General features: G+C 53.4%; 2 protein-coding genes across 11 annotated transcripts in view; one reads left to right on the top strand and one right to left on the bottom strand.

Moving 5' to 3' along the window:
• On the bottom strand, positions 1 to 6,421 carry MAGIX (MAGI family member, X-linked). 7 transcript variants are annotated; one of them, XM_032756934.2, is made up of 6 exons: positions 6,162 to 6,342; positions 5,162 to 5,308; positions 4,283 to 4,365; positions 3,982 to 4,209; positions 3,711 to 3,882; positions 1 to 2,999 (listed from the first exon to the last, which is right to left on the bottom strand). In XM_032756934.2, exons 1-6 carry the CDS (start codon positions 6,208 to 6,210, stop codon positions 2,674 to 2,676), a joined length of 1,005 nt encoding a protein of 334 aa, XP_032612825.1. In that variant the 5' UTR covers positions 6,211 to 6,342; the 3' UTR covers positions 1 to 2,673. The 7 variants fall into 7 exon arrangements, with proteins under 7 accessions (XP_032612825.1, XP_032612826.1, XP_032612827.1 ...); XM_032756935.2 differs by having other exon boundaries at positions 1 to 2,984; positions 6,162 to 6,337; XM_032756936.2 differs by lacking the exon at positions 5,162 to 5,308 and having other exon boundaries at positions 6,162 to 6,337.
• Positions 6,422 to 12,827: 6,406 nt separating this feature from the next.
• GPKOW (G-patch domain and KOW motifs) overlaps positions 12,828 to 15,614 on the top strand; it is a 20,031-nt gene continuing 17,244 nt past the window's right edge. For 2 of the 4 annotated variants that reach the window (XM_032756933.2, XM_058441728.1), the window contains exon 1: positions 12,828 to 13,081. Coding sequence is in view for 1 of the 4 variants with exons in the window: in XM_032756931.2 (XP_032612822.1) it covers positions 15,427 to 15,474 (48 nt within the window). In the remaining 3 variants the exon portion in view is untranslated. Of the gene's footprint in view, positions 13,082 to 15,060; positions 15,475 to 15,614 lie in introns of those variants that run through there. The other 2 variants (XM_032756931.2, XM_058441727.1) reach the window with 1 other exon arrangement.

Below are 15,614 nucleotides of genomic sequence, written 5' to 3'. Positions count from 1 at the left end.
TTTTTGAGAAGGAGTTTCACTCTTGTTGCTCAGGCTGGAGTACAATGGCACAATCTTGGCTCACTGCAACCTCCACCTCCTGGGTTCAAGCAATTCTCCTGTCTCAGCCTCCTGAGTAGCTGAGATTACAGGCATATGCCACCACACCAGGCTAATTTTATATTTTTAGTAGAGATGGGGTTTCTCCATGTTGGTCAGACTGGTCTCGAACTCCTGACCTCAGGTGATCCGACTGCCTTGGCCTCCCAAAGTGTTGGGATTACAGATGTGAGCCACATGCCTGGCCTTTTTTTTTTTTTTTTTTTTTTTTTGAGATAAGATCTCACTGTCACTCCAGCTAGAGTGGAATGGTGCAATCATGGCTCACTGCAGCCTTGACCTCCCAGACTCAAGTGATCCTCCCACCTCAGTGTCCCAAGTAGTTGGGACTACAGGCATGAGCCACCACTCCCAGCTAATTTTTAAACTTTTTGTAGAGACGAGGTCTATGTTGCCCAGGCTAGTATCAAACTCGTAGGCTCAAACAATCCCCCCGCCTCCGCCTCCCAAAGTACTGGGATTACAGGCACAAACCACCATGTCTGGCCTAAAATTTTTTTTTTTTTTTTGAGACTGATTCTCGCTCTGTCACCCAGGCTGGAGTGCAGTGGTGCGATCTTGGCTCACTGCAACCTCCACCTCCTGGGTTCAAGCAATTCTCTGCCTCAGCCTCCTGAGTAGCTGTGATTACAGGCACCTGCTACCCCACCTGGCTAATTTTTGTATTTTCAGTAGAGACGGGGTTTCACCATCTTGGCCAGGCTGCTCTTGAACTCTTGACCTCGTGATCCACCAGCCTCGGCCTCTGAATGTGTTGGGATTACAGGCATGAGCCAGCACGCCTGGCCTGGTTTTTTATTTATTCATTTTCTTGTCTTTTTTGTCTGACATCTGTCTACCCTCGTTACATACATCAGCTACACAAAGACAGAAATTTTATGTGTTGTTCCTCCAGCATCTCCACAGTACCTAGCACAGTGCAATGTATACAGTTGGGGTTCAATTAATACTTGTCAATGCAGGTGAAATTAAGAGGACAGACTTGGGAATCAGGCCTTGATTAAATCTTGCTTTGACCCTCCTCTCTCTAGCTATCTGCACTCCCTGGGCCTCACTTTCCTCCTCTGCGAAATGGACATATTCGGATAGTTGAGTAGATATGCAACTATTGTAGATGAAAATAAATATTGCAATAAAGCCAGTAGCAGGGATAAAACTAAGTACATGGTGGCTGGGGTTACTATTATTAGTCTCCTGGGTGTGACTGTATTTATAGGACTGGGGCTCTTGAGCCCTTTGCTGACTTCTGAAGAACCACGCCTCCACCAGGCTCTAAGTCAGGGGTAGCTGGAAGCCACCTTGGCACACTTCCCCACAATGTCTATCTACAGCTCTACCACTCAAGTGTTCACCTCTTTACCCTCCAGCTCCCAGCTCTTGCAGCTTGTCTTCACTGTTCTTCTTTCCTCTCCAGGGCCACCTGGACTATCGCACTCGGGTCCTTTAAATTATTTTTCGCCCCTCCCCACAGGGGCGAAAGTTGCCCATTCCGTCAGACCACAGCTTCCCTCCTGGAGGGGGGGATGGGGCCGAGTGCTCAGGATGTGGTGACAGCGGAGGTGACTGGACATTTCTGTCCTCTGCCAGCGCCTTCCTCACGGCTACCCCGGTTGGAGTCCCGCTGGCCATATAAGCCCTGGCTGTGGGGCTCTGTTCCCAGGGTGAAGGAAACTCTGGGCCTCTCTCGTGCCGGGAACGCCCAGTGTGTGGCGTGTGCACACAAGCCCAGCTGCAGTTCTTCACCATGTACGGAAAATGGGGGCACGGCCCAAAGGTTCTAACAGCCTTTTTTAGCCCGGCCCGTCCAGGGGCGCTGACTCACACCTTCCCCACTCCGCCCCAAAGGGGGCTCCAGGGCCCCAGCCGGTGCCCGGAGAGTGGTAGCCTACGTGCCAGCAAAAGCTGGCAGACTAGGCCGGAAGTGGGAGACCGCAGGCCTCTGGCGAAGGAAGTTGCCCTGCTTCTAGGCTTCTAGCCTTGCTATCCCGACGTCAGCTGAGGGTCTGTATGATTCCGAGACAGGACTGTAGATACACTGGTGCAGTCCCGCCACGACAGGCTCACCTCTGCATTCTCCATGCCATGCACAATAATTTATGTGTGAGACCCTGTACACCTCCAAAAAGGTGAAATTAATGAATAAGGAGAGGAGCAGGAGACAGCGAAGAGAAAAAGAAAGCACGCCGGGCTGTGGACCGGCAAAAGCAAAGATACATGTGCAAGCAGGAAAGCAGCAGCACGAAGTTCGTCAGCGATTACTCGAAGCAGGATTGACCCACCTGCTCCTTTACAGAGTGGCCTGGGCAGCCCCACCCCGCCTCGAGTGCCTGGCAAGTCAAGACTGGATCGAACCATTTTATTACCTCCCCCTCCCAGAACCAGAAGCGCAGGCTAGCCGGCTGGAAGGGTCGTACCACTGACGCTGCGAGGGGAGTGTGGGTAGAGCCACTGTGCAGCGGGTGAGGGGACCAAACCAAGTGGAAGCTCTCGGGGAGGTGCCAAGCGCCTGGCGGCCACACGCGCCGGATCCAGGTTGGGCGGTAACTAGTGAGCCCCGCGCTGTCAGAGGTAGGCTCAGTGCCTCCGCCTTCCGGCTGCCATCTCCTGAGCGAGCTGCGCTGCCCCCCGGACCCCTAGGGCCCGCGAGAGCCGTTCCTCGCTGGGCACTAGCCAGGGCCCCGGGGAACCCGGGATCTGGTCATTGGGATCCTCAGCGCGGCGCTCAGGAGGAGAAACCGTGGGGCCATCGGCGGCCGCCTCTGGACTAGGCTCCGGGCTGCCCCGGGTCTTCTTGAGCGTCGTCCGGGATGGAGGGTGCTGAACTAGGGAAGTGCTGCTGCTGCGAGACCCCGTTACCTCCGGCCCTCCAGGATCTGGGCTGCGATCTGGCCATGACGGGACTACGGATTAGATTGGGTGGTGAAGTAGGGAAAGGAAATCCAGGCCTTTGGCTGAGGGTGGACAGGAGAACCCAAAGGCTGCAGGAGATGAGACCCTGGCCCTTAGAGAAAGTCCCCTCGAGGCCTTCTGGTATCGGCACCACCCCTCACAACCCCGACACCTCCTTTCCCGAGACCCCTCCCCTCCTAGATCCAGAACATGCCTCTCAGAAATCATTTCCCACAATCTCCAAAGGAAATCAAACTCCTCTCATCTAGGATCCCCTGCTCTCTCCTCTCTCATCCCACTTCCGTTGACTCCCAAACCACTGACCTTTTGTTTTTCAGAACTAGACCCCCTACCCTCTGGATCCCCATCCCATTTTTCCCTGGCTAAGATCCACTCTGCCTTCCCCTCTGAGAACTATGACCCTTCCTTCCAAACACTTGCTTTTATCCTAGACCCCTTCCCTTCTCTCCCCCCAGTACCTGGAAAACCCACCCTCTGAAATTCCTATCCTTGGGACTGACACCCCTCCCTGCCCCTGCGTTATTCCTATCCTGGGACCCTGTGCCCCTCCCTGCCCCTACTTGTGAGAATACCATGACCTCTTGCAGACCCTCCCCACAGAGACCACCAAACCCTTCCCACCCAGAATCGCAGCTTCTCCACTCTGTGAACCTCTCCCTTCTCCTCACTGATCTCTGACTTCTCTCCCCTGGGAAACCCACCAACTCCTTTTTGGGGCTCTCCCACCCCTCGAGTCTTGCCAGGGTGGGTCTCCAGAGGCCGACGAATAACCAGGTGGAGGTGGGGGCCTCCAGCTCGGATCCGCTCCACGGCCTGGGCATGGGTGAGGCCCTGCGTTGACTCTCCGTTGATGTGGAGCACGAGGTCCCCTACCTGCAAGAGTGCAATGCAGTCGTGTTGGAAAGGCAAAAGGAGAGCACCCCAACAAAGGCAGGGATAGCACCCACCAGTGGAAGGGGCTTCAGGGCTCACCTCCAAACGACCACTGCGCTGTGCTGGGCCATCCTTCAGCAGCCCGCGCACGGCCAGCGGAGTGTCCCCAGCTACATCCCGGCCCCCACCTAAGGTGAGGCCAAAGCCTGCGTAACCGCGGACCAGCTCCACAGAGAAATGACCAGAGGCCTGGGATGGCTTCGGAGCACTACGTGCCTTACCCTGGATCACTTGGGGAGGCGCGTTACATGTCTCTAACCAATGGTGCTGGAATAAAGGACACAGGTGTACATGGTTTGCCCTGAGGCAGGTGGCCTCCAATAGAAGGATGAAATGGTACCTGGGGCCGGTGATCCACAATAGTGGCATGAGGCAGGCGACTGTCTGTGACCTCTATGTCCGCAGAGTCCAGCACGCTAACAGCTGGGAGATAAAAGCAGTAGAGAGGGCTGTGGGGGGACATGCCATGAAAACTACCTAGGACCTGTTCCCTGAGTTAACATTCTAGCCTCATCTACTTGCCTCGCCCCTGCAGCTCATATACAAACTGGCCCACCATTTATGCACCATCCCCTCAAGTAATCTTAAAGGCTGTCAGCCCAAACAAATAACTGTTCTGACCCCACCTTCTTAATAAACAATCCTGGGCTCAGCCATGTGAATAATCTTCCAGGCCTTCCTATCTCCCTCTAATAACACGCAGAACACATCCCTCAAATAACACCATTCGGCCCACCCTGGAGAATGCTACTCCAAAATTTGGCTCCTGAACCTTCCATAGCACGCCCTCTAATTAGCCTCTAACCCTCATCCCATTCCTGACATCTCAAGCCCCGCCTCTATGGGATTATAGGCTCCACCCCCCGTGACTCACATTTCAGGCCTGCCCCGTCGCTGTGTGCCCGCCCCCCAAGCACTCTCCAGGCCCTGCCTCCTCAAAAAGGACGCTCCTCAGAAAGGACTGCCGCCAGAACGGGGATCCGGTTCAGCACTCCCATCTAATCTAGCCCTCGCCTACTGCGATAACCCTCAAGGAATATGCTAGAATAACCCCAAGGCTCCTCCCACTCGAAGCACTCTCCGATCCCCGCCCCACCAAGTCGCGCCCCTTGGCCCCACCCAAGACAGGGCAGTAGCTGCTGACCCCCCAGGCCTGCCCCACTGAACCCAGCTCCTCTCCGAACCCTCCCCCAGCGGAGGCCCCGCGCCAGTCACGCACCCTCCTTCCGGCGCAGGCGCAATGTGGCGCCCGCCCTGCGTACCAGCGCTGCCACGTCGACCGCAGCTCGCGCCGCCAGGGGGCGCGCGTCCAGCCGCGCCAGGAGCTGCCGGGCTCTGGGGCCCGCGAGCGGGGAGGGGCCGCGGCCTGCGCGGGAGAGGGGACAGGTCAACGCCGACCCTCGGCCTCGGCCAACCCCCACGCTTCCGGACGCCCGAAGACCTAGAAATGCCCCTCAGGATACCCGGCGACCCCTGGCCACTCCCTCGATAGTTCCGGAGGTCACTGCTGTCCCTCCCCTCTCACGCGATCTCCGACCATCGCCGGTAGCCGGTGCACCCCCAGCCTGCTCCCACGGTGTCCCTGGAGATCGCTGTTTGACTGCAATAGTCCTAGACACCTCCGAACACCCCGTGAGGTCCTCGACTGCCCCCTAATCACCCTGGATGCCCAACTCTTTGCCCGCGATATCTCAGGGGACCCTGTTTCCCCAGATATCCTGAGAGAACACGGCCTGACCCCGTAGCCCTGGGACCCCCAATTCCCCCTCTAGGTATCCTAGGCAACCGCTGCTACCCCCATGAATTCCCTCAGAGGGCCCGTTCCCCCCATGGCCCACATACCTCCAGAGTCCCCCTCCACAGGTCCCCAGGGGCCCCCAGCTCCCCTCCCCCCAGTTCACTACAGACCCTGAGTGCCCAGGTGTCCCCAGTGACCACGGGCAGACTCCTCCCCGCACATCTGCACATCTCCCTGGAGACTCCTGAGAGCCCCCTCCCCCCGCCACTCAGGTGCGCGGCCCTTTCGCTTGTGTGTGGGTGTGGGTAGGGGACCTCCAGCCCAGCCTCCATCGCTGGGCCCCTGCCCCCTGCCACCGTCACTTGGGCGCCAGAGCCGCTCTGTTTACCACCTGTCAGAAGGAAAAGGTGTGGAGCAGACAGGCGGGACGAGGGTGGCGGCGACTCGCCCTGTCATTCCCCAACGACCCCAATCCCTGTACCTCCTCTGCTCCCCCTAGGGTCCGCGGCGTCCCTTGTGCACGGCTCCATGGCCAGTAGTCCGCCGGGTGGACGCAGGGCAGCCAGCTACGAATTTTGAGCTCTGGGGCGCGCTCACCTGGCGGCCCGCCCAGGCCCTGGAGGCTGAGGCTGGCGGGTCCCGTGTCTGGCTCCTGGACCCGCGCGGTGACCTACCTGGCGGCCAGCAAGAAGGTCTGGCTGTGGGAGCCAGGAGGAGTGCTTGGCCTCACTCTGCTGCAGGCGCCGCACTCTGTTAACTGAAGGTCCTAGTCAGAATTTAAAAGCCTGACAATACCAACTGTTGCTGAAGATATGGAGAAAATGGAACTCCTATACCGCCGGTGGAAATGTAAAATGATATTGTAACTTTATTTATTTATGTAGAGACAGGGTTTCGCTCTTGTTGCCCAGGCTAAAGTGCAATGGCACGATCTCGGCTCACTGCAACCTCTGCCTCCCGGGTTCAAGTGATTCTCCTGACTCAACCTCCTGAGTAGCTGGGATTACAGGCATGCACCACCCCCCTAATTTTGTATTTTTAGTAGAGACGGGGTTTCTCCATGTTGGTCAGGCTGGTCTCAAACTCCCTAAAGTGCTGGGATTACAGGCGTGAGCCACCCTCGCCCGGCCTGCAACTTTAGAAAACAGTTTGGTAGTGTCTTTAAAAATTAAGCATACACATATGAGCCAGCTATTCCACTCCTGCGTATTTATCTAAAAGAAAGCATACATTTACACAGCCTTGTCTTACAAATATTCATAGCAGCTTTATTTCCTGTCTTATTCATTTAGAACTACTGTAACAAAATATCATAGACTGGGTGGTTTAAACAACATAAGTTTCTCACAGTTCTGGAAGCTGGAAAGTCCACGATCAAGGTGGTAGCCAATTTGGTTCCTGGTGAGGTCTCTCCTGTTGGGTTGCAGATGCTTGCCTTCTTGCTGTGTCCTCACATGGAATTAAGAGAGTGAAGGAGAGTAAAGGCGTGAGAGAGACACACACAGAGAGAGGCAGAGATCTCTCTCTTCTGTTTCTTATAAGGTCACAGTCCTATCTGGTTAGGGCTCCACCTTAATGACCTCATTTTACCTTAATTGCCTCCTAAAGAAGCTATCTTCAGATACAGTCACATTGGAGGTTAGGGCTTTAACATATATTTATGGCTGGGCGCAGTGGCTCATGCCTGTAATTCCAGCACCTTGGGATGCCGAGGCGGGTGGATCACCTGAGTTCAGGAGTTCAAGACCAGCCTGGCGAACATGGTGAAACCCCATTTCTACTAAAATATACAAAAATTCGCCGGGCGTGGTGTCAGGTGACTTAATCCCAGCTACTTGGGAGGCAGAGGCAAGAGAATCATTTGAGCCCGGGAGGCAGAGGTTTCAGTGAGCGGAGATCGAGTCATTGCACTCAAACCTGGGGGATAAGAGCGAGACTTCTCTCAAAAAAACAAAACAAAACAACAACAAAATATATATGTATATATTTATGGGTGGACACAATTCAGTCCATAATATTTGTTAATATCCAAAAACTGGAAATAACCCAAATGTCCATTAATAGTTGAATGAGGCCAGTAATCGCAGCACTTTGGGAGGCTGAGGTGGGAGGGTCACTTGAGCTCAGGAGTTGGAGACCAGCCTTGGCAACATAGTGAAAGATTGTCTCTATTTTAAAAACATAGAAACATTGTCTCTATTTTTAAAATGCTAATACCTGTAATCCCAGCACTTTGGGAGGCTGGAGGTGGAGGCAGGAGGATTGCTTGAGCCCAGGAGTTCGAGACCAGCCTGGGCAACATAGTGAGACCCCATCTCTTAAAAAGAAAACAATTTTCAATGAAAAAAATAGGTGAATAAATTAACAAACTATGGTATACTCATACAGGGGAATACAACTCAGCAATGAAAAACAATGAAGGATTTGGATGGATCTCAAAAATAATTATGGTAAAAGAAGCCAGACCCACGCTCCAAAAAAGCACATGTTGTATGATTTTATTTATATAAAAATCTAATAAAATGCAAACTGATATACAGTGACAGAAAGTGGATTAGTGGTTGCCTGGAGGGAGGGGGCCAAAAGGGCAGGAAAGAGGAAATACCAAGGGCAGGAGAAAACTTTTAGCAGAGATAGTTATACTCAGTATTTCTTTTTTTTTTTTTTTAAAGTGACAGGGTCACATTCTGTCATGCAGGATGGATTGCAGTGGCACAATAATAGCTCATTGTAACCTCAAACTCCTGGGCTCAAGGGATCCTCCTGAGCAGATAGGACTACACATATGTGCCACAATGCCTGGCAAATTTTTTACATTTTTGTAGAGACTGGGGCGGGGGGGTCTCACTATGTTGTCCAGGCTGGTCTTAAACTCCTGGCTTCAAAAAATCCTCCCACCTCTGCCTCCCAATGTGCTGGGATTACAGAGGTGAGCCACCACACCCAGCCTGTTCAGTATCTTCACTGTAGTGATCGTTTCACTGATATAAACATATTCAAAACCTATCAAATTGAAGTCAATTATATCTCAACCCCTTCAAAACTTAAAATAGATGGGTGTCGTGCATGCACCTGTAGTCCCAGCTACTTGGGAGGCTGAGGCAGGAGGATCACTTAAGCTCAAGACTTTGAGGTTACAATAAGCTGTGATCATGCCACTGCACTCCACCCTCAGTGACAGAGCAAGACCCGGTCTTTAAAAAAATAAAATATAAATTCTCAAAACAGGCTGGGCATGATGACTCACGCCTGTAATTCCAGCAGTTTGGGAGGCCAAGGTGAGAAGATCACTAAGGCCAGAATTTTGAGACCAGCCTAGCCAATGTAGCAAGACTTCTTTGTCTCTAATAAATAAATAAATACAATCTTTTGTTAAATTAATGAATTGGGTGGGGCTGTGAGAGAAATTGACTTAATCTTTGAATTATGTGAGGCTAAAAGGGGTAATTGGGGTTTTTTTTAATGATTTTTTTTTTTTTTTTTTTTTTTAGATTTCTCTCTGTCACTCAGGCTGGAGTGCAGTAGTGCGATCTCGGCTCACTACAACCTCCATCTCCTGGGTTCAAGCAATTCTTATGCTTCAGCCTCCTGAGTAGCTGGGACTAAAGGCACCCACCACCACGCCCAGCTAATTTCTATAGTTTTAGTAGAGACAAATTTTCATCATGTTGGCCAGGCTGGTCTCAAACTCAGCCCACCTCTGCCTCCCAAGGTGCTGGGATTACAGGCATGACCCACCGCACCCAGCTGGGTAATTGGGTTGTATTCACAAATGGATGAGGCTAAGAGGGGCATTGATTTGAATCCACAGTGGGGCAGGGTTAAGTGAGGGTTTGCTCCCCCATAGTGTCATTGTAATCAATATTAAAGATAAGCACCAACACTGCTACCAAATAGCTTGGCTTGGCACAACACCAGCAATTTGGAAGCTTTGTTCCGAACTCTTTTGACAATCTTACCATGCATATCTCATCACCCCCACTTCCCAGACAGGTACATTGAGGTGTCAGACAATGCAGTGGCTGGAGTTCCTCCCTCATGTCTGCATCCTCTCTACACCCCTAACCCTGCCAGCAGCCTCAGTGACACATGCACTACTTACTCTCTGGCCCTGGAACTTCGGCCCTGCTGGTGTCAGCTCTCTCAGTGAACACCTATCCAGCATCCTGGGCCCCTGCCCCTGTAATTTCAGCCCTGCTAGTGTCAGCTGTCTCAGTGAACACCTATCCAGCATCCTGGGCCCCCGCCCCTGTAATTCATGTCCTCTGAGGACATCCTTGGACCCCTTCATTCGTTCATGATTCCCCAAGCCTGAATACCTCCCAGCCTGGAAGCAGTTTCCCATCCAGTTGGCAAGCTCCCTGATCGATGTTAGTAGATTCTACCTGGTGCTTGGATGCCTCCCCTCACCGTCCATCTGTCCTCAGACCTTGGACAATGCCCCAGTCTGCAAGACCCTCCCATCCATGGAGCTACAGAGCCTCAAGCTCTCCTTCACAGTGTGTAAGCACCTCACTCTCACATCCACAGGTTCTTAAAACCTGGAGCCCCAGATTGGAGGCTGCCTTCTCCAGATTCAGATGTGGAAGTCTCAACAAGAATTGGGAGGAGCAGTGAAGGAGGTCCAGGGTGTCCCCCCTTAGACAAGGTCAGGTCAGAGGTGAAAGAGGCAGGGGACTGCAGGTGGAATGAAAGCAGGAACTGTTCAGACCCTTTCACCTATGAGGATACTGGGCCTCTGAAAGGTGAACCAGAGAGGCTTGCACAACCAGCCAGAATGGACATTAGGACACAGTGTGTCCACAGCCCATAGTGAAACAGTCACTGACCAAGTGAGTGTTGTAGGTAAGCTGCCTGAAACTGGTGTTGTTGGCTTGCTGCAGGGACCTAGGCAGGTCCCTGAACCTCTCAGACCTTAAGTTTCTTATTTGGCAAAGTAGTGGTGAAAGGCCCTCTCTCACTGCAATCCCATTCCTCCTTCCACCACAGTCACACTGTGTCCGAATGCTCCCTGCTTGGGGCTTATGTCCCCAGACACTCCCCTTTTCAAACATACTGACATCGGCTAGTGTCCCCTCCAACTCCAATGCATTCATTCAGAGCCTCCTCAATTTTGGGCCCCACCTCTCATCCACTCTCCAAGGGACCTGCCCTCTGCAATTTTTTTTCTTTTCTTTTTTCTTTTCCTTTTTCTTTTTTTTTTTTTTTTTTGAGAGGGAGTCTTGCTCTGTCACCCAAGTTGGAGTGCAGTGGAGCGATCTCAGCTCACTGCAACCTTCGCCTCCCAGGTTCAAGCGATTCTCTTGCCTCAGCCCCCTAAGTAGCTAGGATTACAGACGCCCACTACCATGCCCGGCTAATTTTTATAATCTTAGTAGAGATGGAGTTTTGCCATGTTGGCCAGGCTGGTCTCAAACTCCTGGCCTCAGGTGATCCACCTGCCTTGGCCTTCCAAAGTGTTGGAATTACAGGCATGAGCCACCGCACCCAGCCCACCCTCTCCAATTTTTGAGTTCCTCAACCACATAATGCTCAGAGCACCAAACCATTCTTTGGCTCTAAAAGCTCCAACGGTACTCAGTCCCACCACACATTTCCAGTTTCCCAATAGGGACAGTGGGGGATAAACTTTCCCTGCAAATATACTGAGTGCCTACTTGTGCAAAGCTCTGGTGGATGGAGATTGCAGAGTTCCTTAGTAAACTCAGGCTCCAGTTCTGAGTCCCTGCTTTTAGTTGTCAGAGGTCAGACAGTACCCTAATTTCTCTGGGCTTCGACTGCCCCTTCCTATGCTGGAATAACAACATCCCGGAGTAGAAAAAGGAGCCAGCCCAGCATCCTCAGCTAAGGGAGCTAGGCCTCCTTGCTGGCCGCCAGATAGGCCACCCCGCAGATCCAGGAACCAGGCACGGGACCCGCCAGCCTGTTTCCAGGGTCTGAGCAGGTCACCAGGTGAGCACGCCCCAGAGCTCAAAACTCGTCGCTGGCTGCCCTGCGTCCACCCAGCCGACTACTGGCCATGGAGCCGCGCACAGGTGGCGCCGCGAACTCTAAGGGGAGCAGAGGAAGTACAGGGATTGGGGATGTTGGGGAAGGACAGAGCGAGTCGCCGCCACCCCCCGTCCCGCCTGTCTGCTCCACATCTTTTCCTTCTGACTGGTGGTAAACAGAGTGGCTCTGGCGCCCAAATGGCGGTGGCAGGGGGCAGGGGCCCAGCGATGGAGGCTGGGCTGGAGGTCCCCTACCCACACCCACACACGAGCGAAAGGGCCGCGCACCAGAGCAGGGGAGGGGCTCTCAGAAGTCTCCAGGGAGATGTGCAGTTGTGCGGGGAGGGGTCTGCCCGTGGTCACTGGGGACACCTGGGCACTCAGGGTCTGTAGTGAACTGGGGGGAGGGGAGCTGGGGGCCCCTGGGGACCTGTGGAGGGGGACTCTGGAGGTATGTGGGCCATGGGGGGAACGGGCCCTCTGAGGGAATTCATGGGGGTAGCAGCGGTTGCCTAGGATACCTAGAGGGGGAATTGGGGGTCCCAGGGCTACGGGGTCAGGCCGTGTTCTCTCAGGATCTCTGGGGGAAACGGGGTCCCCTGAGATATCGCGGGCGAAGAGTTGGGCATCCAGGGTGATTAGGGGGCAGTCGAGGACCTCACGGGGTGTTCGGAGGTGTCTAGGACTATTGCAGTCAAACAGCGATCTCCAGGGACACCGTGGGAGCAGGCTGGGGGAGCACCGTCGGAGCAGGCTGGGGGTGCACCGTCTACCCGCGATGGTCGGGGATCGCGTGAGAGGGGAGGGACAGAAGTGACCTCCGAAACTATCAAGGGAGTGGCCAGGGGTCGCCGGGTATCCTGAGGGGCATTTCTAGTCTTTGACCGTCCGGAAGCATGGGGGTTGGCCGAGGCCAAGGGTCGGCGTTGACCTGTCCCCTCTCGCGCGCAGGCCTGGGCCCCTCCCGCCCGCTTGCCCCAGCACCCCGCAGCTCCTGGCGCGGCTGGACGCGCGCCCCTTGGCTGCGGGAGCTGCGGTAGACGTGGCGGCGCCGGTACACATGGCGGGCGCCACATTGCGCCTGCGCCGGAAGGAGGACGTGTGACTGGGGTGGGGCCTCCCAGGGGGCTGGTTCGGAGAGGAGCTGGGTTCAGAGGAGCAGGCCTGGGGGGTCAGCAGCTACTGCCCTGCCTTGGGTGGGGCCAAGGGGCGCGATTTGGGAGGGCGGGGATCAGAGGATGCTTCGAGTGGGAGGAGCCTTGGGGTTATCGCAGTAGGCGAGGGCCAGATTAGTTGAGAGTGCGGAGCTGGATCCCCGTTCTGGCCGGCGGGGGCTTGAGGGTCTTTTCCGAGGGGGCGAGGCCTGGAGAGTGCTGCGGGCGAGCGCGCAGCGAAGGGGCAGGCCTGAAATGTGAGTCACGGGGATGGAGCCTATAGGCCCATGGGGGCGGGGCTTGCGATGTCAGGAATGGGATGAGGGTTAGAGGCTAATTAAAGGGTGTGCTCTGGAAGGTTCGGGAGCCAAATGTTTTTTTTTATTATTATTATACTTTAAGTTCCAGGGTACATGTGCACAACGTGCAGGTTTGTTACATATGTATACATGTGCCCTGTTGGTGTGTTGCACCCATTAATTCGTCATTTACATTAGGTATATCTCCTAATGCTATCCCTCCCCACTCCCTCCACCCCACGACAGGCCCCAGTGTGCGATGTTCCCCACAGGAGCCAAATTTTGAAGTAGCATTCTCCAGGGTGGGCCGAATGGAGTTTGCCTGTGTGTGTGACCATATTTGGAGATAATCCTAAAGGTGTTATTTGAGAAATGTTTTCTGCGCTTTATTAAAGGGAGATAGGAAGGTAAGGTCTGGAGGTGTTCAAATGGCCAGGCCCGAGATTATTTAAGGAGGTGGAGCTTTGGGGATTACTTGAGATGAGGGTGCGGAGACAGTTTAATTGGAGGCGTGGCTCGGACGTAAATTCAAGGAGCTGCGGCTAGAAAGTGAATTTAAGGGGCGGGGCTGAGACAATTTCTATGGAGAGTCCCTAACTGCTTTCTCCGCCTCTTCAATCCCCTAGTCTTTATCGTTCTGGGCTGTAAGGACAATAATATCATGGATAGCCGCCTTACCCACAGACCCCCTCGCCTTTCATGCAGAGGTTCTATCATGACAAATACAGCCAGGCGTGAAAAACCTTGGGTACTTTTCGGGAGCTGTGAACAGTACGTGGCTCTGGAGTCTGCCTTAATGAACCTTGGGGGCGGGAGGCTTGCAAGGGTATGGGGAAGGATGGAAGGTGAAGAAGGGCAGTGGACAAAGCTAGGCTGAAAACATAGCACAAGCCCTGAGCCAATATGGAGAATTGGGTAAGACTCCAAACTCTGGTGCTAGGCAGCCTGGGTTCAAGTCTGACTGCTACTACCTGCTTCCTCACCTTCAGTATGTTATTTAAGCTCTTTGTGAAAAGCTTAGCTGCAGCCATACGAAAGAATGAGATCACGTCCTTTGCAGGGACATGGATGGAGTTGGAGACCATTATCCTTTACAAACTAATGCAGGAACAGAAAACCAAGTACTGCATGTTCTCAGTATAAGTGGGAGCTAAATGATGAGAACACATGAACACAGAGAGGCGAACAATACACACTGGGGCCTATTGGAGATTGGAGGATGGGAGGAGGGAGAGGATCAGGAAAAATAACTAATGGTTACCAGACTTAATACCTGGGGGATGAAATAATCTGTACAACAAGCCCCCATCACACACGTTTATCTATGTAACAAACCTGCACGTGTACCCCTGAACTTTTTTTTTTTGAGACGGAGTCTCGCTCTGTTGCCCAGGCTGAAGTGCAATGGCGCCATCTCAGCTCATCGCAACCTCTGCCTCCTGCCTCAGCCTCCGGAGTAGCTGGGATTACAGGCGCCCGCCACCACGCCCAGCTAATGTTTGTATTTTTAGTGGAGATGGGGTTTCACCATTTTGTCCAGTCTGGTCTTGAACTCCTGGGCCCAAGTGATCCACCCACCTCGGCCTCCCAAAGTGCTGGGATTACAGGCATGAGCCACTGCGCTGGGCCACCCCTGAAACTAAAAATTAAAACAAAATACTAGACCATGCACAGTGGCTCACGCCTGTAATCCCAGCATTTTGGGAGGCCGAGGCGGGCGGATCACGAGGTCAGGAGATCGAGACCATCCTGGCTAACATGGTGAAACCCCGTCTCTACTAAAAATACAAAAAAAATTAGCCAGACATGGTGGCGGGCACCTGTAGTCCCAGCTACTTGGGAGGCTGAGGCAGGAGAATGGCGTGAACCTGGGAGGCGGAGCTTGCAGTGAGCCGAGATTGCGCCACTGCACTCCAGCCTGGGCGACAGAGCGAGACTCCGTCTCAAAAAAAAAAACCAAAAAACAAAAAAAAAACAAAACTGGGGCATGGTGGTGTGTGCCTGTAGTCTCATTTACTTCGGAGGCTGAGGTGGGAGGATCACTTGAGTCTGGGAAGTCGAGGCTGCAGTGAGCTGTGTTGAGCCACTGCAGCTCAGCCTGGGTGACAGAGTGAGACCCCATCTCAAAAAAAAAAAAAAAAAACAAGTTTCTCCATCAAATGTGGGAAGTTTTTAGCTGTTATTTCTTTGGATATTTTTTTCTGTTCCTTCCTGTGGAGTCCTGATAACTAAGCAACCAGGAAGGGGCCCTAGTTCAGGAAGGGCCCCAGGATGGGGAGAACAATGAACAATTGTTCCGAGAGATGGCTAATCACAAACAACCTGCTGGCACAATGACCTCATTCCACCAGGTAGGCCCCTCCAGCATGAACCTCCAGCCTTCGCCTCTTGGCAGACAGCCCCTTCTCTGCTGCCTGTTGTACCCTGCAATGTATCTTCATACTTTCTCTAACAAATCTGCTTTTCTTTTTATCTTTTTTTTTTTTTTTTT

This window comes from Hylobates moloch, unplaced genomic scaffold (assembly GCF_009828535.3).
Source record: "Hylobates moloch isolate HMO894 unplaced genomic scaffold, HMol_V3 SCAFFOLD_7, whole genome shotgun sequence".
Classification (NCBI taxonomy): Eukaryota; Metazoa; Chordata; class Mammalia; order Primates; family Hylobatidae; genus Hylobates; species Hylobates moloch.
This window is presented reverse-complemented; position numbering and strand designations above follow the sequence as displayed.

Coding starts and splice junctions, on each gene's coding strand:
- MAGIX (XM_032756934.2), bottom strand. CDS start 6,210: ATGGAGCCGTGCACAAGGGACGCCGCGGACCCTAGGGGGAGCAGAGGA. Junction 4,366..5,161: donor GCGCCTGCGCCGGAAGGAGG/GTGCGTGACTGG, acceptor TTTATCTCCCAG/CTGTTAGCGTGCTGGACTCT. Junction 3,883..3,981: donor AGCGCAGTGGTCGTTTGGAG/GTGAGCCCTGAA, acceptor GCACTCTTGCAG/GTAGGGGACCTCGTGCTCCA.